Source organism: Triturus cristatus, chromosome 11 (genome assembly GCF_964204655.1).
Source record: "Triturus cristatus chromosome 11, aTriCri1.1, whole genome shotgun sequence".
NCBI classification, from domain to species: Eukaryota; Metazoa; Chordata; class Amphibia; order Caudata; family Salamandridae; genus Triturus; species Triturus cristatus.
In genome coordinates, this window is record NC_140594.1 from 1,180,553,819 (window position 1) to 1,180,577,123 (window position 23,305).

General features: G+C 48.0%; 1 protein-coding gene across 2 annotated transcripts in view; it reads left to right on the forward strand.

The window, feature by feature from the left end:
• The window catches only part of MASP1 (MBL associated serine protease 1), a 322,051-nt gene that overhangs the window by 13,527 nt on the left and 285,219 nt on the right, over positions 1 to 23,305 (forward strand). For both annotated transcript variants that reach the window (XM_085635902.1, XM_085635901.1), the window contains exon 2: positions 21,663 to 21,888. In XM_085635902.1, coding sequence (XP_085492028.1) covers positions 21,663 to 21,888 — 226 coding nt within the window. The remainder of the gene's footprint in view (positions 1 to 21,662; positions 21,889 to 23,305) is intronic.

Below are 23,305 nucleotides of genomic sequence, written 5' to 3' on the forward strand. Positions count from 1 at the left end.
CAGTGCCTCGAAGTTAAACTTGACTGCTCAATGCCAAGCTGCCAAAGGTTTGAGCACAGGGTCATTTTGGGTTTGCTTGTGTTTTACCCGGACTAGGATTGTGGTTGCTGCTAAGCAAGGAACCATTTACCACTCTCTAAGGTGGCAAAATACCGCTGCCGCCGTTCTTCAACCCCCTAAGACACCAGTCTCCCCAACACTGGCCCAGAGACCACTTCTGGGGGCCGCCGTATGGGTGTTACCCACAAACAGAGACCAAAGTAGGCTATGACTGTACAGTGATATACATTTTCCCCTTTCATATAAAGCGTTAAAGATTAAGGAGGCAATTTCACACACAACCCCTCTTACTTCTTGCAGTTTCCACCATGACATGACATTGGCTGACACAGCTTTTTTTTTTTACTTGCAGCTGATGTTATTGCCAACTGAGTCAATGACACTTATTTTATCCTCTGCAGAAGGATACAAACTGAAATTCAAACCTTTGACCTGTGTGAATCGCGAAATCCTGGGGGGTCTGTACAAAGTGATATTCGCAGGAGGCGCTCAATGCACGGAGCTATTTCTTTTTTTATTCTCAAGGGAAAAATATTCCAGTCATGTCAGCTGGGAATGTTTTACGTAAACACAGAGTTTTACACGTGCCAAACCTTCCCTGTTTTTTGCAAGCATCTTTTTATATATTCATTTTAATTATATTTCCCTAGTCTCCCCAGTGCGCCCTACAAACCTCCCCAATCTAAGTTCTCGTTTAGCGCTCACAGGTCACCACCCTTCACACCCTGTCCTAGAATCATTTATAAAAACCTGCAAAATGCTGCCATCCTTGCTCAATGTTTGTAAAATCAGAAGATGGACTTTCGCCCCTGGCCTGAGGGAGGCTTGTGGGCTGCTCGGAATGTCTGCTCGGACTTTAACTCCAGGATTTAGCAACAGCAAACTCCGTCCACAGGAGTTCTGTATCATGGAAAAACAGACAAACCTCTGTGGGCAAATAAAGGCACGCTCCTTAATTCACAAAAGTTTTAAATATCGCTCCCAATGAAAGAAACTGTCTAATTCTGGAGTAGGGAACCCAGCCATGCTTACAAAATATTTGTAAAAAATAAATAAATCCAACCTTCTAATAGTTTCAGACACTGTTTGTTGGTCTTATTTTTTATATGCGCTGTATGAGTATTCCTAGAAAGCTGCAAATGTTGTACCTGAAATACATCAGGAATACTTTCAGATCTCCGAAAAAGAAATTAATTCCAAATGTAGGAGAATTTAGACTCTGATGTTCCCACACTACAGTTGTTTCCCTCCACAGGTTATCACCCAGCTGCTGGTCCATGCTTAATTTTCCCCCCTTCCCATAAATGATTGCTTTATGGTGAGCACACTGACTCCCTCTGAGGTAGGAGAAGCACTTTATTAATTACTAAAATAAAATGAAGGCGGTCATTGCTAGTGGAAATCCACACACCCTGCAGGGTAAGCGGGGCCTTGGCCACAACTGGCCATCAGCACTTCCGGTCTTTCTGCTGCAGGAGGCAAAAGGGAGATACCTCTGGTTTTATGGGGTCCGGCCCCCAATCACGCGCTCTGGGTTCACTGCCCTTTTCTGCAGCATGAGACCTTGGACATCTTTTAGAGTTTGGAGCAACTGAAAGTCCCCCAACGACTCGAGGAAACTCTAGATGTAGACTAGAATCCCCTGGGTGAATTTTCTCTACCATGGATTATTGAGGAGAAAATTAATCTGATTGATTCTATTCTAGTTTATATTTAGAATTGATAGTTACTTCCCATCTCAAAATGTAGGCCTGTGTATTCTTCCTGTATGCTCTTGTTGACCATGGGCTACTGTTTGTAACTTTGTTAGCCCAGGTGTGTCCAGGACATGAACAGGTAATAAGCGAGTTTCCCATCCTCCCTCGGGCCACGGTGTAGGGTCTGGGCAGCTCACAGGTCTCTTATCCAGCCTGAGGCTGCGGTACAGGTTTGATGGCAGCTCATGTGGCTTCCATTCGCCTTGTACCGCAGTGCAGGTTTGGGAGAATCTCATGTGTATCCCATCAAAGCTTACGTTTCAGTGCAGATTCTGGAGTATCCCATGAGTATCTGATCTTCCCTTAGGTCTCAGTGCAGGTTTGAAAGTAGCTCATTCGTATCCCATCATCCCTTAGACTTCGGTGCGTATCCCATCATCGCTTAGACCTCAGTGCATGTTTGGGAGCTGCTCTTGCATATTCCGCCATCACTTGGACTTCAGTGCAGGTTTGGGGGCAGCTCATGTGTAACCTATTATCGTTTAGAACTCAGTGCAGGTTCGGGAGCTTCTCATGCCTATCCTATCATCGCTTAGACCTCAGTGCAGGTTCGGGAGCAGCTCATGCGTATCCCATCATCGCCTAGACCTCCGTGCAGGTTCAGACGCAGCTCATGCATATCCCATCATCGCTTAGACCTCAGTACAGGAGCAGCTCATGCGTATCCCATCTTTGCTTAGACCTCAGTGCAGGTTCAGGAGCAGCTCATGCATATCCCATCATCGCTTAGACCTCAGTACAGGAGCAGCTCATGCGTATCCCATCTTTGCTTAGACCTCAATGCAGGTTCGGGAGCAGCTCATGCATATCCAATAATCACTCAGACCTCTATGCAGGTTTGGGAGCAGCTCATGCGTATCCCATCATCGCTTAGACCTCAGTGCAGGAGCAGCTCATGCGTATCCCATCTTTGCTTAGACCTCAGTGCAGGTTCAGGAGCAGCTCATGCATATCCCATCATCGCTTAGACCTCACTGCAGGTTCAGACGCAGCTCATGCATATCCCATCATCGCTTAGACCTCACTACAGGAGCAGCTCATGCGTATCGCATCATTGCTTAGACCTCAATGCAGGTTCGGGAGCAGCTCATGCATATCCAATAATCACTCAGACCTCTATGCAGGTTTGGGAGCAGCTCATGCGTATCCCATTATCGCTCAGACCTCAGTGCAGGTTTGGGAGCAGCTCATGCGTATCCCATCATCGCTCAACGCTCAGTGCTGGTTTAGGAGCAGCTCATGCGTATCCCATCATCGCTTAGACCTCAGTGCTGGTTCAGGAGCAGCTAACATGTATCTCCCATCATTCGGGATCAGCTAACATATGACCCATCATCGCTTAGACTTTAGTGTGTATCCCATCATCGCTTAGACTTCGGTGCGTATCCCATCATCGCATAGACCTCAGTGCATGTTTAGGAGCAGCTAATATGTATCCCATCATCGTTTAGACCTCAGTGCAGCTTCAGGAGCAGCTCACGTGTGACCCATCATCGCTTAGACTTCGGTGCGTGTCCCATCATCGCTTAGACCTCAGTGCATGTTTGGGAGCTGATCATGCATATGCCGTCATCACTTGGACTTCAGTGCAGGTTTGGGGGCAGCTCTTGTGTAACCTATCATCGCTTAGACCTCAGTGCAGGTTCGGGAGCAGCTCATGCGTATCCCATCATCGCCTAGACCTCAGTGCAGGTTCGGTAGCAGCTAATGCATATCCCATCATCACTTAGACCTCAGTGCAGGATCAGGAGCTGCTCATACATATCCCATCATCGTCTAGACTTCAGTACAGGTTTGGTAGTAGCTCATGCGTATCCCATCATCGCTTAGATCTTGGTGATCAGTCAAGAGCAGCTCATGTGTATCACATTGTCGCTTACACCTCAGTGTAGGTTCAGGAGCAGCTCATTCATATCCCATCTTTGCTTAGACCAGACCTCAGTGCTGGTTCGGGAGCAGCTCATGCATATCCCATCATCGCTCAGTCCTCAGTGATGGGCAAGAGCAGCTGATGCGTATCCCATCATCGCTTAGACCTCGGTGATGGGTCAAGAGCAGCTGATGCGTATCCCATCATCGCTTAGACCTCGGTGATGGGTCAAGAGCAGCTGATGCGTATCCCATCATCGCTTAGACCTCAGTACAGCTTTGGGAGCAGCTCATTTGTATCCCAGCATCGCTTAAACCTCAGTAAAGGTTTGAGAGCAGCTCATACATATTCCATCATTGCTTAGACTTCAGTACAGGTTTGGGAGCAGCTCATGTGTATCCCATCATTGTTTAGACCTCAGTACAGGTTTTGAAACAGCACATTCTTATCCAATCATCGCTTAGACCTCAGTGCAGGATCAAGAGCAGCTCATGCATATCCCATCTTTGCTCAGACCTCAGTACAGGTTTGGGAGCAGCTCACGTGTATCTCATCATTGCTTAGATCTCAATGCTGGTTCGGGAGCAGCTCATGCATATCCCATCATCGCTTAGACCTCAGTGCAGGATATGGTGCAGCTCATGCATATCCCATCTTTGCTTAAACCAGACCTCAGTACAGGTTTGTGAGCAGCTCATGCATATCCCATCATCGCTCAGACCTCAGTGATGGGTCAAGAGCAGCTCATACGTAGCCCATCATCGCTTAGACCTCGGTGATGGGTCAAGAGCAGCTCATGCGTATCCCATCATCGCTCAGACCTCAGTGATGGGTCAAGAGCAGCTCATACGTAGCCCATCATCGCTTAGACCTCGGTGATGGGTCAAGAGCAGCTCATGCGTATCCCATCATCGCTTAGACCTCAGTACAGGTTTGGGAGCAGCTCATACATATTTCATCATCGCTTAGACTTCAGTACAGGTTTGGGAGCAGCTCATGTGTATCCCATCATTGTTTACACCTCAGTACAGGTTTTGGAGCAGCACATTCTTATCCAATCATCGCTTAGACCTCGGTGATGGGTCAAGAGCAGCTCATACGTATCCCATCATCGCTTAGACCTCGGTGATGGGTCAAGAGCAGCTCATGTGTATCCCATCATTGCTTAGATCTCAATGCAGGTTTGAGGGCAGCTCATGTATCCCATCATCGCTCAGACCTCAGTGATGGGTCAAGAGCAGCTCATACGTATCCCATCATCGCTTAGACCTCGGTGATGGGTCAAGAGCAGCTCATGTGTATCCCATCATCGCTTAGACCTCGGTGATGGGTCAAGAGCAGCTCATGCGTATCCCATCATCGCTTAGACCTCAGTACAGGTTTGGGAGCAGCTCATACATATTTCATCATCGCTTAGACTTCAGTACAGGTTTGGGAGCAGCTCATGTGTATCCCATCATCGCTTAGACCTCGGTGATGGGTCAAGAGCAGCTCATGTGTATCCCATCATTGCTTAGATCTCAATGCAGGTTTGAGGGCAGCTCATGTATCCCATCATCGCTCAGACCTCAGTGATGGGTCAAGAGCAGCTCATACGTATCCCATCATCGCTTAGACCTCGGTGATGGGTCAAGAGCAGCTCATGTGTATCCCATCATCGCTTAGACCTCGGTGATGGGTCAAGAGCAGCTCATGCGTATCCCATCATCGCTTAGACCTCAGTACAGGTTTGGGAGCAGCTCATACATATTTCATCATTGTTTACACCTCAGTACAGGTTTTGGAGCAGCACATTCTTATCCAATCATCGCTTAGACCTCGGTGATGGGTCAAGAGCAGCTCATGCATAGTATCCCATCATCGCTTAGACCTCCGTGCAGGATCAGGAGCAGCTCATGCGTATCCCATCATTGCTTAGATCTCAATGCAGGTTTGAGGGCAGCTCATGTATCCCATCATCGCTTAGACCTCAGTGCAGGTTGGGGAGCAGCTAATGCATATTCCATCATCGCTCAGCCCTCAGTGCAGGCTTAGGAGCAGCTCATGCATATCCCATCATCGCATAGACCTCAGTGCTGGTTTAGGAGCAGGTAATATGTATCCCATCATCGCTTAGACCGCAGTGTAGGTTCGGGAGCAGCTCATGTGTGACCCATCATCGCTTAGACTTCAGTGCGTATCACATCATCACTTAGACCTCAGTGCATGTTTGGGAGCTGCTCATGCGTATCCCATCATTGTTTAGACCTCAGTACAGGTTTGGGAGCAGCTCATTCTTATCCAATCATCGCTTAGACCTCAGTGCAGGATCAGCTCATGCGTATCCCATCATTGTTTAGACCTCAGTACAGGTTTGGGAGCAGCTCCTGCGTATGCATCATCACTTAGACCACGGTGATGGGTCAAGAGCAGCTCATGTGTATCCCATCATCGTTTAGACCTCAGTGTAGGTTCAGGAGCAGTTCATTCGTATCTCATCATCTCTCAGACTTCAGTGTAGGTTCGGGAGCAGCTCATGCGTATCTAATCATCGCTTAGACCACAGTGCAGGTTCGGCAGCAGTTCACATGTATCCCATCATCGCTTAGACCTCAGTGCAGGCTTGGGAGCAGTTCATGCATATCCTGTCATGGCTGTGACCTCAGTGCAGTTTCAGGAGCTGCTCATGCGTATCCCATCATCACTTAGACCTCAGTGCAGGGTCGTGAGCAGCACATGCATATCCCATCATCGCTTAGACCTCAGTACAGGTTTGGGAGCAACTCATGCATATCCCATCATCGCTTAGACCTCAGTGCTGGTTTGGGAGCAGCTCATTCGTATCCCATCATTGCTTAGACTTCAGTGTAGGTTCAGGAGCAGCTCATGCGTATCCCATCATCGCTTAGACCTCAGTGCTCGTTTCGGAGCAGCTCACGCGTACCCCATCATCGCTCAGACCTCAGTGCAGGCTCATGAGAAGTTTATGCGTCTCCCATCATCGCTCAGACCCCATTGCAGGCTCAGGAGCACCTCATGTGTATCCCATCATCGCTCAGACCTCAGTGCAGGCTCAGGAGCAGCTCATGCGTATCCCATCATCGCTTAGACCTCAGTGCAGCTTCAGGAGCAGCTCATGCATATCCCATCATTACTCAGACCTCAGTCCAGCTTCAGGAGCAGCTCATGCGTATCCCATCATCACTCAAACCTCAGTGCAGGTTTTGGAGCAGCTCTTGAGTATTCGATCATCGATTAGACTTCAGTGTAGGTTCGGGACCAGCTCATGCGTATCCAATAATTGCTTAGACCTCAATGCAGCTTTTGGAGCAGCTCATTCTTATCCCATCATCGCTCAGACATCGGTGCAGTTTCAGGAGCAGCTCATGCATATCACATAATCGCTTGGACCGCAGTGCAGGTTCAGGATCAGCTCATGCGTATCCCATCATCGCTTGGACCTCAGTGCAGGTTCGGGATCAGCTCATGCGTATCCCATCATCGCTTGGACCTCAGTGCAGGTTCGGGATCAGCTCATGCTTATCCCATCATCGCTTGGACCTCAGTGCAGGTTCGGGATCAGCTCATGCGTATCCCATCATCGCTTGGACCTCAGTGCAGTTTCGAGAGCAGCTCATGGGTTTTGCTTGTACTTTAATGCAGGTTGGAACACATCTCATCACAAATCTCCTATCTTGGGTCACCCCTGTGGCAAATTTCTCCCTTCAATGGGCAATAGCCATCTATAATGGTTCAGGTTTCTTCTCTATTTTCAGCCAATGACAGCTTGTGTACTAACACTGCCCTCCATACACTCACCTGCCTCTAAGGAAGTTTACGATATGTGTATGTAGAGTTCATGGACAGCAGTTTGGGAGAAGAAACATGTCTTGTCCATTACAAAAATAGAGTCATTACTTAAGGTTAAAATTCGGGGCAGATACCTGTACTTACTCTTCCAGGGGAAACATAGAAGGTATTGGATAGAAGACCTGCATTAAATGCATAGAAAATATCAAATTCTTGGTGCATTTTGTCACTGTGGCGTGCTTTGTCCAATCACTTCACATTTTAGTAGCACTGTTTATTTATACTTTATGTACTTTTGTAGCGCGGACCTTGGACCACTGAGCTGTATGGAGCTGTACAGAACACACTGCACAAGAACTTACCTCCTCTCTGAATGACCCCAGACTCTTTGATGAACACATGTCAACAGCCTTCAACTGATAAACTGCTTTTTATGCTTCATAGCTGTGAGAAGTTGGCCTGACATCTGCTGTCTCCTAGTTATAGGGGACACCTTGCACCAGTCCAATTCGACTCTTATTGATGATAGGTTTAAGACAACCTTTAAAGAAAGTGTTAGACGGACCGGGAGGGTCGGCCGAGGACAAGGGGAGAGGTCTCCGGGGAGAGCCGTCTCCAGCGATCGTACAGATGAGTAACTTCCCCCCCACAGATATACACCACACAAGGATAGGATTTAACGTTCTTTATAGGTGATTCCTTAAGGTACGATGAAATTGTACAAGGAGGTCTGGACTCAGGGGTCCCCTCGATTCTAGTCTCTTGGTTTGGGAAAAGGGGGTAGCGGGACAGTCTGGTTACCAATCTGGTAGCTGAGATGGTATGGTGGATAGCTCACAATCCTCGAGCTCGGAGTTCTAGCTTGGACGGGCCGCGGCAGCGCCAGCAGGTCCCGGTGAAGGTGGTCATTACACGGTCCGCGGCAGCGCCAGCAGGTCCCGATGAAGGTGGTCGTTACACGGTCCGCGGCAGCGCCAGCAGGTCCCGATGAAGGTGGTCGTTACAACGGTCCGCGGCAGCGCCAGCAGGTCCCGACGAGGATGGATGATGTAGAAGGCCGCGGCAGCGCCAGCAGGCAGGACGATAATTCACAAGACAGAGCTACGGCAGCGCCAGTAGTCCGTCAAGGCTGAGTTCTTCTCGGTGTCTCTCGACTCCAGGATACAACTGCCTTCCTGCTCTGGAGCTGCCCTAGTTATAGGTCTGGCGCCCTTTGATGTCCGGACCCTCGCACTTGGAGGTCGGGGGGTCCGGGATGAGGGAGTCCAGACACCCAGCAGGGGGTGGAGCCAGCGCCCGGGGGAGCTGGAGGGCGATCGGCACCTGGCGGGGGAGAGCCATCGACACTTATTTTCTCCCATTGACCTGCCAAGTGGTCCGTTCGCCTCCTGGGTGGATGGTGGTGCCGGGATGTCGGGGCCGGGCCAGGCCCAGGGTTAGGGTCGAGCTGAGGCCACGCGGCCTCGTGGCGCAGTGTCCAAGATGGCGGCTGATCCGGCCGGGGGAGCCGGTAGTGGTTCGGCCCCATGATACATGGATGTCCGGGGGCAGGAGTTCCGTCGGGAGACGGGGTGCGGGTTGCTCTTGTGGGTAACACCTGGGAGTCCGGGGCTTGGGCCGTGTCATGCGGGGAGGGAGCAAGCCCTTCATGTGGCCTGTCCAACAGAAAGCTATCCTAGTGGTAGCTGTGGAGAGCAGCCTTCAGGCTAAGTCTTGAAGGAGTGTTAAGCTTATTGTTTTACCATAGATAACCTCTTGAATAACCAAATGAAAGAGTAGCCCACACAGGTATATATATAAAATATATGTATTTATTCTAGACAGAATCCCACAGTCTCTTTATGAGGCTAGTGGCAAAGTTACAATTCAAACAAGCATTTATAATCACAATAAATAGCACAGGAATCACAGGGCCCCGGGGGGGACCAAACCATATATCAAAAAAGTGGTATAAGAACCACGACAATTCTACAGACAATGCCTAGGGCATTTAGGATCGCTGGCCCCTTTAAGAATCCACCCCAGGTTATGAGGAAGGGGACCCACGGGTTGCGTGCAGTGGAAATAGCTGCTATCGGGATCTCTATTAAAGCCTATGGAGAATGTCGCGGTTTGATTTACACAGATTAAAGTCACTTCTAGCAGGAGTACAAAGTTAAAACTTTAGACTTAAGCTTTTGAGGAGCCCACTACCACGAGAGTACCGAGGTACCACTGTTACCTGCCCCAGGGAAGCCGGGTGCATAGATCGATTTCGATGTCGGGTCGCGGGCTGATTTTCAATGGGAAAATGTACAAAAGTGCTGCTAGCCAAAAGCGCAGATGATGCCGTGACGATTGAAGTTATAGAAGTTGAAGAGAAGAACCTGAAAGCAGAGGGGACAGAGTCTGGGTCACGGCACAGTGACCAGGAAGCTCACAGCAAAGAGCCCTTCAATGTCGGGTGCTTCAAGTGGAAAGAGGTGTTGCTTGGATCTGCAGCCACGGGCTCTGGGAGGCTTCAAGGAAGGCCAGCTTCTGGAGAACAACTGTCCCATGTTGGATGAGGGTTGCTGCGGTGTTAGTGTCCGGATTGGATCCACTAAGCCTTGGCAACCACAACCCACGCATGATAAACAAATCAGCTACTGGTGCAGACCCACGAGGTCTGTGAGAGGTCTCCTTTGGAGAAACTGTAAAGCAGGCCTGGAGCAATCAGGGGAACTCTTAGATGTCAAGCTTGTCTTCCGCTCGGGCCCACAAATTGAGAGACAAGGGACCGCGGAAGGCAGCAAAATGGAGTGCATAAAAGGGAGCCCACGGGCCACCGGAGGGGGCTAGAGTGCTGATCTTTGGCACAAATGCTGCTTGGTGGTTGGCTCAATAATGGGCCAAAGCACAACTTCCCCACTGTTCAGGGTCATGTGCGATAGAAGAGGTGGCTGGTGTCGTGGGGTATTGGGAATCTCGGCACCCACGCAGTCCACGGTGCTCAGGTTTGCTGTGCATACTCACTGGCCTCTGGGATGCTTAGAAAACCCACCTCAAGGGTGCTGGAAGTCGTTGAAGTCCGTAGGAGCAGCAAGGTTTCAACTGGGTCACTTGCAGTGTTTCAGGTGCCTGCCAAGCAGGGGGGTAACTCCTTTACCCCAAGGGAGATTTCTTCCATCAGCTGGGCAGCAGCAAGTCGAAGGTCAAGACTGTAAAGTTCAAGATTAATCTGAGGCTCTGGGACCACGTTATTCACCTTTATCCCCAAGATTAGGGGAGTGTCCAGAGTAGTGTCCATCAATGAGTGGTGAGGCGGGAAAGGGTGGCTACACCCTCTCCCCTTTGTGTGTTTCCCACCTGGGCAAGGGGCAGGATGCCCCTGAACCGGTTCCAAGCGGTCTATGCAGAATGCAGGCGCTGTAGCTGCCTACGTGCAACTCTGAAAGGACATTTGGTGCACCCACCCTGTTCCAATCCACATTATCCTGTCTGGGGAGATGCTAGCACCTCCCTGCCACAGGAGCCCTATTGTCCAGCTGGCGAGGCTGGGATTTTCCCCAGCAACAGCCAGCCAGGGTCGTGTAGGTGGCGGGTAGTAGCCATTTTGTACTACTTGTGCACTTTTAAATTGGTGTCTAAATTCTGCCGCTTTTCCCATATCACCCTTCTAGCAAGGGGAAATCGTACCCTCATGCCCATGGCTGGACTGGGGGTAGGATTCCTTCATGTTTGACACCAAACACGATATGGTTCTGTGTAGCCATTCTCAAGTTATTGCGTTATCGCGATAGACTTATAATGCGGTTAAGAGTATATGGTATGGCTACACTACAAACAACCCAGCAATGATTTTACGAAGGTTGCAGAGGGGCCCTACTCATGTAGGGGTCCCCCCTCACACATACCTCAGCACCCTGCCTTGTAGGATTACCAAGGCCTGGTATAGGGGTGACCTATGAGAGTATATGTGTTGTAATGGGGTGGGATATAGGGTACCTATATCCCTGTAAGGGGTGCTAGCACCACCTTACCCAGACTACAGTAGTGGTCTGGTGGTGTCAGTTTGTATGGCTGTCCCAGGGTGGCACAATAAGTGCCCCAGCCCTGGTAGGCCTACTGAGGGACCCATGCCCTGGGTACCTAGGGTACCATCTACAAGGGACTGTCAGGGCATCCTCAGCATCCAATTGGTTTGTACCTAGGGTACTTCACATTAGTTTTAGGGAGAAAGCAGATAGGCTGGGGTCCTGGATAGCAGGATCCCAGCCAGACTAGTCAAAAACCACTCAAATACCAGGCAAAAAGTTGGGGGCAACCATTAGTCAGATTCCACCTTCCTACAATAGCGCTTAGGGCGACCATCTCTCTGCGGGTCATTAGGGACACAGTTTCTTGTCCTAGACTTTTATGTGATAGCTTAATGCATTCTGGGCGTTGTAGTCTTTCCTTATTCCATATAATAAATTAGAATGACACACCTGAAGTGAATGGTTTGTGGGTGAAAAGATGATATGACTGCATGGAGTGGCAGCCAAAAGAAGTGATACTTTCCAAACATGAGCTTAAGACATTCATTCCCTACCCTCATTTCTCATCCCAATAGCATTACTGAACCTAGAGGCTGGTCTGTTGTCATCTGCACCCTCTATGTGGCTACGGTTGTTGGTATTCAAGGTGCACCATTGCAGTCTATTAAATAAAAAACAAGAAAGATTTTTGTACAGTGCACAGCCTGTGCTCGTGTATTTCATGATACTCTCATAGGAAAAAGGAGGCCGGATGAAATATAGAACAATTTCCTAGGATCACACAATGTGGCCAAGCGGGGAAATTAGGATTGAGTCCAGGGATTCTGCTTTCACATTGTGAAGTTCATCTTCTGCACGCTTATCTATGTCTTTCTCTCTTTCTAAATCAAAAGTTTGTGTTTTTTCTTCAATTCTTGATTGTGGGACACTCACAGAACCCAAATGAAGGAGTTGAGCCAGAGCCGGGCGTCTGACTCGAGCTTGGCTTGAGGTTCAGTGGCTCATGACCTATATCATGTAATGGCAACCGGTAGTGGACCGCACCAATGCATGGATTAGTTGTGAAAAAAAAGAAACGTCAGGCCTTAATTTCAGCCTCCCTCTACAGAGAAAGGCAAACAATTGGCCCGAAACAATCTGATTTCACATTTGAGAAACAAGTTCTCAGGATGTATTTATTATACCACAAGAAAGCATTAAAACATTTGATTACCATCACACAATGCACATACTTTTACCTAAAATTGAAAACAGTTGGAGAACTTCTATGCATTGTCTGACCACATTGTTAAAGTCATGTTTGACCACCCTGCTGGCCCTTAGAGAACTGGCAAATTGTCTTTGGCGCCTGAGTGCCCGCTACCGGATCCCCCGGATATATTCTTTACAAGGCGAACTGCCCCGCTTCCGCACAAGGAGAGGTCCTGAGGTCCTTATACATCCATGCCAGAACCACCCAGAGAGTGATCCAACCTCATTCCCTTCATAAGATGACTCTGGGCAACTGGGCCAGGTCTGATCCCATGGGGCAAGCTCCAACTCCCCACAATCCCCAGGGCAGTGCCATAGAGTACTCGGAGAGCCGCCAAAGACAATCGATGTAGCGCCCGTCCCTGGCCCTGCCTTACAGACCGTAGTACTTCTGCACCGACTTGTTCAAAGATTGAAAGCCAAATGTATGCAGAATTTGCCTGCCTTCCTGTTCCAGGTGCCAAGGTGTCTACTAACTTTGTGGCCCGGTCTGAGTCACTGCCCACCACCCAGGTGTCCCCGCTTACCCCTGGCAGCCGATGGGTCAATGGGCAACCCAGGAAAGCATGCCAAGTAACACTGAGCAGCAAATGTTGGTGGTGTGCCCCTCCCCTGGGCTAGGTGTCGGCCCCACCTGTGCCCAGAGCCCCCATTATGGTGTTGTCCCTTAATTCATTGAGGGCACAAAGACATGGGATGGATATGATTTGACCAAGAGCAAACAGTTTGGTGAAGTAGGAGTGCTAAGATCCCAGCGCAGGTCTGCTTCTTACAAGATCCGCCCCTTTCAAAATGGCCAATGTTGGTAATAAGTTGAATAAACTAGATGAGCGACAAATGTCCCCGCTTCTTCTCCTCAACACCTCCACCTGGGTCGGACCTCAGTGCAGGCTCAGGAGAAGCTTATGCGTGTCCCATCATCACTCAGACCTCAGTGCAGGCTCAGGAGCAGCTCATGCATATCCCATCATTGCTTAGACCTCAATGCAGGTTCGGGAGCAGCTCCTTCTTATCCCATCATCGCTCAGACGTCGGTGCAGTTTTAGGAGCAGCTCATGCATATTACATAATCGCTTGGACCTCAGTGCAGGTTCGGGACAGCTCATGCGTATCCCATCATCGCTTGGACCTCAGTGCAGTTTCGAGAGCAGCTCATGGGTTTTGCTTGTAGTTTAATGCAGGTTGAAACACATCTCATCATGAATCTCCTATCTTGGGTCACCCCTGTGGCAAATTTCTCCCTTCAATGGGCAATAGCCATCTATAATGGTTCAGGTTTCTTCTCTATTTTCAGCCAATGACAGCTTGTGTACTAACACTGCCCTCCATACACTCACCTGCCTCTAAGGAAGTTTACGATATGTGTATGTAGAGTTCATGGACAGCAGTTTGGGAGAAGAAACATGTCTTGTCCATTACAAAAATAGAGTCATGACTTAAGGTTAAAATTCGGGGCAGATACCTGTACTTACTCTACCAGGGGAAACATAGAAGGTATTGGATAGAAGACCTGCATTAAATGCATAGAAAATATCAAATTCTTGGTGCATTTTGTCACTGTGGCGTGCTTTGTCCAATCACTTCACATTTTAGTAGCACTGTTTATTTATACTTTATGTACTTTTCTAGCGCGGACCTTGGACCACTGAGCTGTATGGAGCTGTACAGAACACACTGCACGAGAACTTACCTCCTCTCTGAATGACCCCAGACTCTTTGATGAACACATGTCAACAGCCTTCAACTGATAAACTGCTTTTTATGCTTGATAGCGCTTAGGGCGACCATCTCTCCGCGGGTCATTAGGGACACAGTTTCTTATCCTGGACTTTTATGTGATAGCTTAATGCATTCTGGGCGTTGTAGTCTTGCCTTATTCCATATAATACATTAGAATAACACACCTGAAGTGAATGATTTGTGGGTGAAAAGATGATATGACTGCATGGAGTGGCAGCCAAAAGAAGTGATACTTTCCAAACATGAGCTTAAGACATTCATTCCCTACCCTCATTTCTCATCCCAATAGCATTACTGAACCTAGAGGCTGGTCTGTTGTCATCTGCACCCTCTATGTGGCTACGGTTGGTGGTATTCAAGGCGCACCATTGCAGTCTATTAAATAAAAAACAAGAAAGATTTTTGTACAGTGCACAGCCTGTGCTCGTGTATTTCATGATACTCTCATAGGAAAAAGGAGGCCGGATGAAATATAGAACAATTTCCTAGGATCACACAATGTGGCCAAGCGGGGAAATTAGGATTGAGTCCAGGGATTCTGCTTTCACATTGTGAAGTTCATCTTCTGCACGCTTATCTATGTCTTTCTCTCTTTCTAAATCAAAAGTTTGTGGTTTTTCTTCCATTCTTGATTGTGGGACATTTACAGAACCCAAATGAAGGAGCTGAGCCAGAGCCGGGCGTCTGACTCGAGCTTGGCTTGAGGTTCAGTGGCTCATGACCTATATCATGTAATGGCAACCGGTAGTGGACCGCACCAATGCATGGATTAGTTGTGAAAAAACAAGAAACCCCAGGCCTGAATTTCCGCCTCCCTCTACAGAGAAAGGCAAATAATTTGCCCGAAACAATCTGATTTCGCATTTGAGAAAACAGTTCTCAGGATGTATTTATTACACCACAAGAAAGCCTTGATTACCATCACACAATGCACATACTTTTACCTAAAATTGAAAACAGTTGCAGAACTTCTATGCATTGTCTGACCACATTGTTAAAGTCATGTTTGACCACCCTGCTGGCCCTTAGAGAACTGGCAAATTGACTATGGCGCCCGAGTGCCCGCTACCAGATGCCACGGATATATTCTTTACAAGGCGAACTGCCCCGCTCCCGCACAAGGAGAGGTGCTATCGGCTAGCAAATCAGCTGAGGTCCTTATACATCCATGCCAGAACAACCCAGAGAGGGATCCAACCTCATTCCCTTCAGGAGATGACCCTGGGCAACTGGGCCGGGTCTTGATCCCATGGGGCAAGCTCCAACTCCCCACAATCCCCAGGGCAGTGCCATAGAGTACTCGGAGAGCCGCCAAAGACAATCGATGTAGCGCCCGTCCCTGGCCCTGCCTTACAGACCGTAGTACTTCTGCACCGACTTGTTCAAAGATTTAAAGCCAAATGTATGCAGAATTTGCCTGCCTTCCTGTTCCAGGTGCCAAGGTGTCTACTAACTTTGTGGCCCGGTCTGAGTCCCTGCCCACCACCCAGGTGTCCCCGCTTACCCCTGGCAGCCGATGGGTCAATGGGCAACCCAGGAAAGCATGCCAAGTAACACTGAGCAGCAAATGTTGGTGGTGTGCCCCTCCCCTGGGCTAGGTGTCGGCCCCACCTGTGCCCAGAGCCCCCATTATGGTGTTGTCCCTTAATTCATTGAGGGCACGAAGACATGGGATGGATATGATTTGACCAAGAGCAAACAGTTTGGTGAAGTAGGAGTGCTAAGATCCCAGCGCAGGTCTGTTTCTTTCAAGGTCCGCCCCTTTCAAAATGGCCAATGTTGGTAATAAGTTGAATAAACTAGATGAGCGACAAATGTCCCCGCTTCTTCTCCTCGACACCTCCACCTGGGTCGCCGCTGTAGATCGTCACACACCTCTAGAGAGACGTCAGCTCAGAATATGTGTAGGCGAGCTCATGGAAGCCCGATCCTCTTCGTACAGGACTATCACCTTTAATAGTGGGCGGGTGGAACGTGTAAACTATGACGATGCGCTTCGGAATTCATTCAACCTTAGGGCCTGATTTAGAGTCTGGTGAATGGGACCCGCCAACACAAATGTGATCGATACCCCATCCGCATTATTACAAGTGCTTTATATCCTATGGGACTTGTGATGCGGAAGACGGGATTTCCGTCATGTTTGTGGCGGAGTAACCTGCCCACCAAACTCTAAACCAGACACCGAGGATCCATGTTCAGTTCTAAACAGTGTGCGCTTGTGTATGTGCATGGGTTTTAGAAACTCTGGCAAGAAGTTTGACCCATTTCATTAGTTGCTTAGTCCCAGATAACTCTCTCACTACACCACATTTTAGTGAATGGACCATCATACTGCGAGTTCTCTCCCACGTGTGAGATCAAATGGTTGTTAAGTTCCAGTCCTGTTTTCTTATGACATACTTAGTTGCTGTGTAAATAGGAGAAAAATGAGCTCAAAAAGTGATTGCCAAAATCCACACAATTTGTCACAAGGATAAACTGGGCTTAATGAAAAGCACGTCTTCCGGTTTCATAGTTTCCACCTTGCTCATTACATAACAACGGCGGTGTAAGTGGTTCCAATGGTGGGACTCTGGGACCACGCTCACCAAAGAAATACCACTGTTCGTGGAACCTGCCGAGACTTTAAATACAGAGTTCACCACCAGCATGTTTCGGCAAAGTGGTCAAGCCAGGATCAAACCTGAAGACTCCTGGTGCCATGGCTAAAACTTTCCCATTGTATTGCGTTGAGTGGGGGTGGGGGTGGGGGGGTTTATCAGCCCGCTTTGGTGCATTGCACACCAGTGTGAGGTTGGGGGGGGGGGGGTCTTTGTCACTGATTCCTTTTATAGCACCCACTGCCTTAACTGAGCCTGTTTCTAAGCACTCCTAAAGTTTACAGAGAAGAGATAAAAAAACATGTGTCCCCTTATGTATGAGTGGGTGATGCAGGATTCAAACTCATGCCTTCCAGGACCTAGGAGCAGCGACCTAGCAACTCACTGAGCCACCTGCCAGCATTTATATAAACCTTTATAATCTCAGCCTCTTTAGATTCACGCTGCCAACCTCTGTGCCAGTGCACACTGGTGAGTGTTTCTGTACAAACATCTATAATCTCAGCCTCTCTTGATTCACGCTGCCAACCTTTGAGCCAGTGCACACTGGTGAGTGTTGGTTTACCATGTGCTAATGCACGCTGGTGTGGGTTGGTTTACCATGTGCTGATGCACGCTGGTGTGGGTTGGTTTACCATGTGCTAATGCACGCTGGTGAGTGTTGGTTTACCATGTGCTGATGCACGCTGGTGAGTGTTGGTTTACCATGTGCTGATGCACGCTGGTGAGTGTTGGTTTACCATGTGCTGATGCACGCTGGTGTGGGTTGGTTTACCATGTGCTAATGCACGCTGGTGAGTGTTGGTTTACCATGTGCTGATGCACGCTGGTGTGGGTTGGTTTACCATGTGCTAATGCACGCTGGTGAATGTTGGTTTACCATGTGCTGATGCACGCTGGTGAGTGTTGGTTTACCATGTGCTAATGCACGCTGGTGAGTGTTGGTTTACCATGTGCTGATGCACGCTGGTGTGGGTTGGTTTACCATGTGCGAGTGCACGCTGGTGTATGTTGTGTATAAACCTTTGTAATCTGAGCCTCTCTAGATTCACACTGCCAACCTTTGTGCCAGTGCACACTGGTGTGTGGATGTATGAATCAGAACCTCTCTAGATTCACGCTGCCAACCTTTGTGTAAGTTGTGCACATTTGTGTGTGTTGCTACACAATGCGAACCCTCTCCGCTCCTACCACAGTTACTGCCCAATTTATCAGTTTCAATGACTATCTAAAGCTGCTCTAGATGAGGACAAGTGCCCCTCGGCACCTCCCTCATCAAAAATTATGCGAACCAGACTCAGAAGGATGAAAGGCTGAGTCGGCCCGCACTTGGTGTGTTCATTCATCCATTGACTACTTCAGTACAGCTGGCCTTGCTACGTGTGATAACTGGCGTTCCTTCCAGCACTTTCCTCGCGCCTCCTTGGGCAGACATATAGTGGTATTAAAGAGTGGTCCTGGGCTTCCCAGTAGGCTGGTGTATCTGGAGGGTCGGTAGGGCTGGGGCAGAGGCACCCAAGCCAATGTTGCTAGCGCCGCGAGGACCTGCTTCTCCAAGAAGGAGCTATCCAAGCTGCCAAATCAATCCCGGGGTCACCTATTCTTCTAAGTATGTACTAGACCCCTAACAACGTCTGAAGAACACCCAACTCTCTCCCCAGATTTGCTTTCGAGGCAGCCAACCCAGAAATGGGCCACCACTAGGGGCCATAGCGCCTAAGACTTCCCAGCGCTACGAGGTAGATGCTGGCGCTTTATAAAACACCAACGACAAACACATCAAAGTTTAACGCCTTTATAAAGCCAGGGTGCTACATGAACGAATCAAATACATAAATGTTGATTTCCATGACGCCTGGGATAGCGGAGCACCCTCAGAGCTACGTCACCTCCTCTCTGCCCTCCCTTGCCCCCAGGTGGGTCACCTAAGCCCCCTAGCCCCGCCCCTTTGTTATTTGCACACCTTGAGTGATTCCCAGACAATGAACACGGTAGCCCCAGGGCTTTTCACCATCACCTGTCACTTTAAGAGGTAATCCGCTTTGAGGGATTTCCTGTGCGGCCCCTCTATCTATATTTATCAGCAGGTGTGTGAAAACCCCAGCCACCCCTTCCAGCCCATCCCAGTTAACTGGGAAAATCCGAACCACCACCCCCTTACAGCCCTGTAAAGAGGTGACTCCTTCGCCCCCATGCAGTCCACTCAGTAAAAAAAACCTAAGATGAAACCTGAGAGTTTTAAATCCTAGATTGACCACTTATATAGTGCGCAAGGGGCACAGCTCACCCCCAGGGGCCACGGGTGGCCTGAGCGCTTGTATGACACAACCTCGCATGCATAAATCACGCATGCCTTAACCACGCCCTTTTACAACGACCGCGTCTTTCCCAGGCATGCCTTTACAACCAATTTCGTTGTAAAGGCATGCTTGTAGGTATATGTGTCCCCAGCCCCCCTGCCCTGAGCCCTAAACGTTGGCCCTCCCCTCCTGCATTATGATCCACCCGCCCTAGCCCTATTAGCTACCCTGACCCCATTCCCTGAGATCTAAAACCAGGCCCCTTAGCCCAAAAAAACGATCCGACCCCAGCACCCCGCCTTGCAAACTGCCCCCCAGCCCTGAAAACTGCCCCCTCCCGTGCCCTGAGCCCTAATATTCGGCCCCCCTGCTCTAAATCCTTCCCCGACCCCAGCCCCCTGACCTGAGCACTAAAACCTGCCTCCACCCTTAAAACCTATTACCGCATCCCCCGGCCCCAGCCAACTTACCAGGCTATTGGCTGCTTGTTGTATCATTCCACCACTCCAAGTAGTGCCTCCGTTGAAATGCCTGCTGAACTACCTGAAAAGTACACTCATGCTGTTGGTTGCATTCGGTTCTTCATCTGCTAAATGCATTCGGTACAGAAACCATTCTTTTCTGCTACTTTTTTCCAAGCACTGGCAAAGTCAATTGAGACGGCCTTGATAAAGTTTGTGCTTGAAACCCATGTAAGCAGCATGCCTGAATGCCTGTGTTTCTGTGCATTAGCACATTGCAGCAGGACCTATTGTCTTTGGCAATGCCAAACTTTACCAGTGCTTGTAATTCCAGTACCAGCTAAAGTTAAAACAAGCTTTGGCAAAGTCAAACGGGCACGCTTTGCCAATGCTCAGTGTTTTTTGGCTTCGCAAGCGCCAAATCCTTTTAAAAATGTGTGCGCATTGGCAAAGGCAACACCAGTGTTTGGCCATCTCTCAGCTAAAAGCACAAACATTTTATTTTCTACACTTTCAAGATGGCCAATACCATCGAGAGAAACAGCGCGACAGCAGTCGGAGAGGAGAGTAAAGGTGCGAGAGAGTAGCAAAGAGATGCAGAGGTGGGAAAGAGGAAGAAGAGGGGCCCAGAGCCCAATCCTAAGTCACAACAGTGCACTGCGCTGGAGTATGGTGAAAACAGAGCACGATGGAGGGGATGAAGGGTTGCCAAAGAGCAAGGAAAGGAGAGCGAACCTGGGTGTAACAAAAAGTTTAAAAAAAAACACTTAGGAAATAAGCAGGAAATGGGTCAGGATGAGAGGGCATGGAGGGGTAAGGGTGCAAGGGAACGAGTGCATGTGTTGGGGAAAAAAAGAAAGAGAGGCAGGAGAAAACACTCACTCCCATGGAGTGCTAAATCCCAAATGGCAAAGAAAAAAAGAGTTCTAGGATATCAGTGGTGGAAGGATACCACCCAGCCAACCAAAAAGCAAGGGTAAAAAGAAATATTTCATGGGAGGAACAAACACAAAAGTAAGGAGGAAAGTCACCCAATAAAGAGCAGTGAACTGAGACAGACAAGAAAAGGCGGCCAATCATGATCAGGGGGCTGACCCAAAGTCCTGTGTGATATTTTAGACAATGTGGTATACAACATAAAGCTGAATATCTCTGCCATGAGACATCAACAATAGGCAAAGCTGCAAGGCATTCATTTCTGTATCTTTGCACACCCTTTACAAATCCCTTCTCACACATCACACAAAATATAATGAGATATTTGGGTCTTCTCTCACCATAACTGACTCTCACTCCACCCTTATTTAGTGCAACTTTGGTGGTGCGCTCGGGGTAGAAATTGGCTGTTATTCATCCATGGTTATATTCTGCTCAGAGAAAAAAAATAAGTGTGAAGAAGTATATTTGAACATTTATTTTACTGCTAATTGTCCCCTTACTCTCTGAGAGTAAGATTTTAGTGCACTAATGTAGCCACATGCAGCAGAGCAATACATACTCCTGGAAACATCTGCATTGTAAAATTTACACATCTGCAGCTGCTTCAGCTTCATTAGACCATTCCTGTCCGTGGGCACTGCTGCTGGTCTTGTAATCGTGACTGTTCGTACTCTGAGAAGATATAATGTCTGTATTTATCGCTTTTAAACTTAAATATAGAAAGGAGGCAATGTTTTCCATCCACACTTATGTGACAAAATTCATAAAAGCTGAAACATGGAGTTTTCTGTAATGATGGTAAACATCTCTGCTTGGCTGACCTCCATGGCAGCCATCTTGCTGCCTGTGAGCATCTCACTGACTCCCCTTGTACATGTGTTTTGTCCTTCACAGGTTCCACCTGTTCTTCGCCGTCTGCGCCCTGCTGTCTTCTGCGGTGAAGGCCATTGAGATGACGGACATGTATGGGACCATCCAGTCCCCCAGGTTTCCAGATTCCTACCCTAGTGACACAGAGGTGACTTGGAACGTCACGGTCCCAGCCGGATTCAGGATCAAGATATATTTCATCCATTTTGACCTGGAGCCGTCCTACCTTTGCGAGTACGACTACGTCAGGGTAAGCGACCTCTCCTTATTGCGCGGTCTGAGCTCGAGCTGTATTTAAAAATGTCGACCTGCACTCCTAATTTAGGTGTTATGAACATAGAATGTTTTTAAGAGACAGAACAGAAAAGGTTTGTGTGCGTTCTGCGTGCTACTGTGAGATGGGGTGTGGCCCAGACCCCTGTGTATGAAATTGAACTATAAGAAGGACACGGAAAGATCTGATCCTGCACAGTGCAGAGCACAAGTCCCTAAGGTGTCAATCAATTATCAAATCTTAAACATGAATAAATCAAAAAATTCAAAAAATCATTGATGAAAATCAAGTGTTTTATATATTGATGCGTTTGATACATCTCAAGACCAAACATTCACAAAAATACCCAATGCATTTCGGGCTTAAAACCCTTCTTCAGGGGTACAAATTCAAGACAAAACAGTGAAATTGTTTTTTTTTCGTTTTTATTATTGTAGTTCCCTCTGGAGGCTGCTAAAACATACAGCATCACGTGTATCGTCATAAAATGTTCCGCAATCAATTTGTGCCCCTGAAGAAGGGTTTTAAACCCGAAATGCATTGGGTCTCTTTGTGAATGTTTGGTCTTGAGATGTATCAAACCAATACAAGGAAATTTGCAAAATACATGAAATTGTTGTGATTGTGATTAACTGATGTATTTATAACGATTTCGATCACATCACCACATTTCCGCATCAATATATAAACACTTGATTTTAGTCAATTATTTTTTTGAATTTTTTGAATTATTCATGTTTAAGATTTGATAATTGATTGAAACCTTGGGGACTTGTGCTGTGCAGGATCGGATCTTTCCGTGTTCTTCTTATAGTTCTGAGCCCGAGCTGGCCAGAGAAGAGTAGATTTGATATCAAATGATGTAGTCAAACATAAGCAGAATTTGCAAGCACATTGCAACTATTTAAGGATTTTTAATATTAGAATTTCCTCACATGGGAAGAAAGAACTATGACATAGTACTTAACACTGACGTCACAAATGTACTGTTTGCATGTGTTGAGATCAGTATTCGGACGAGGGTGACTCGTCAAAGGTTTCAGGCCCTGTTTTTTAACTCTTTGGTCAAAGAATAACTTGTTGGCCGCTGAACTTTAAAAATGATCTTTAACTTTTTAGTTAATCATTAGTCACCCTCGTCAAATGTAGGACTTCAAACAATTGAGAATATAATTTAAATTCCTCCAGCCCACTCTAGGAAGGTTGCAGATGCAACAGTTCTGGGGTTTGTGTAGTTTATACATAAAGATAGAGGAAACATACAGACAAACATGCACAGGTTGAGCACACAGGAATGCAGAGCAACACATCTACAGGTACAGGTATCCATGCTTAAACACTTACCTAAGCATATTTACATTTCAATTTCATATAAACAAAATTTTCCATTAAC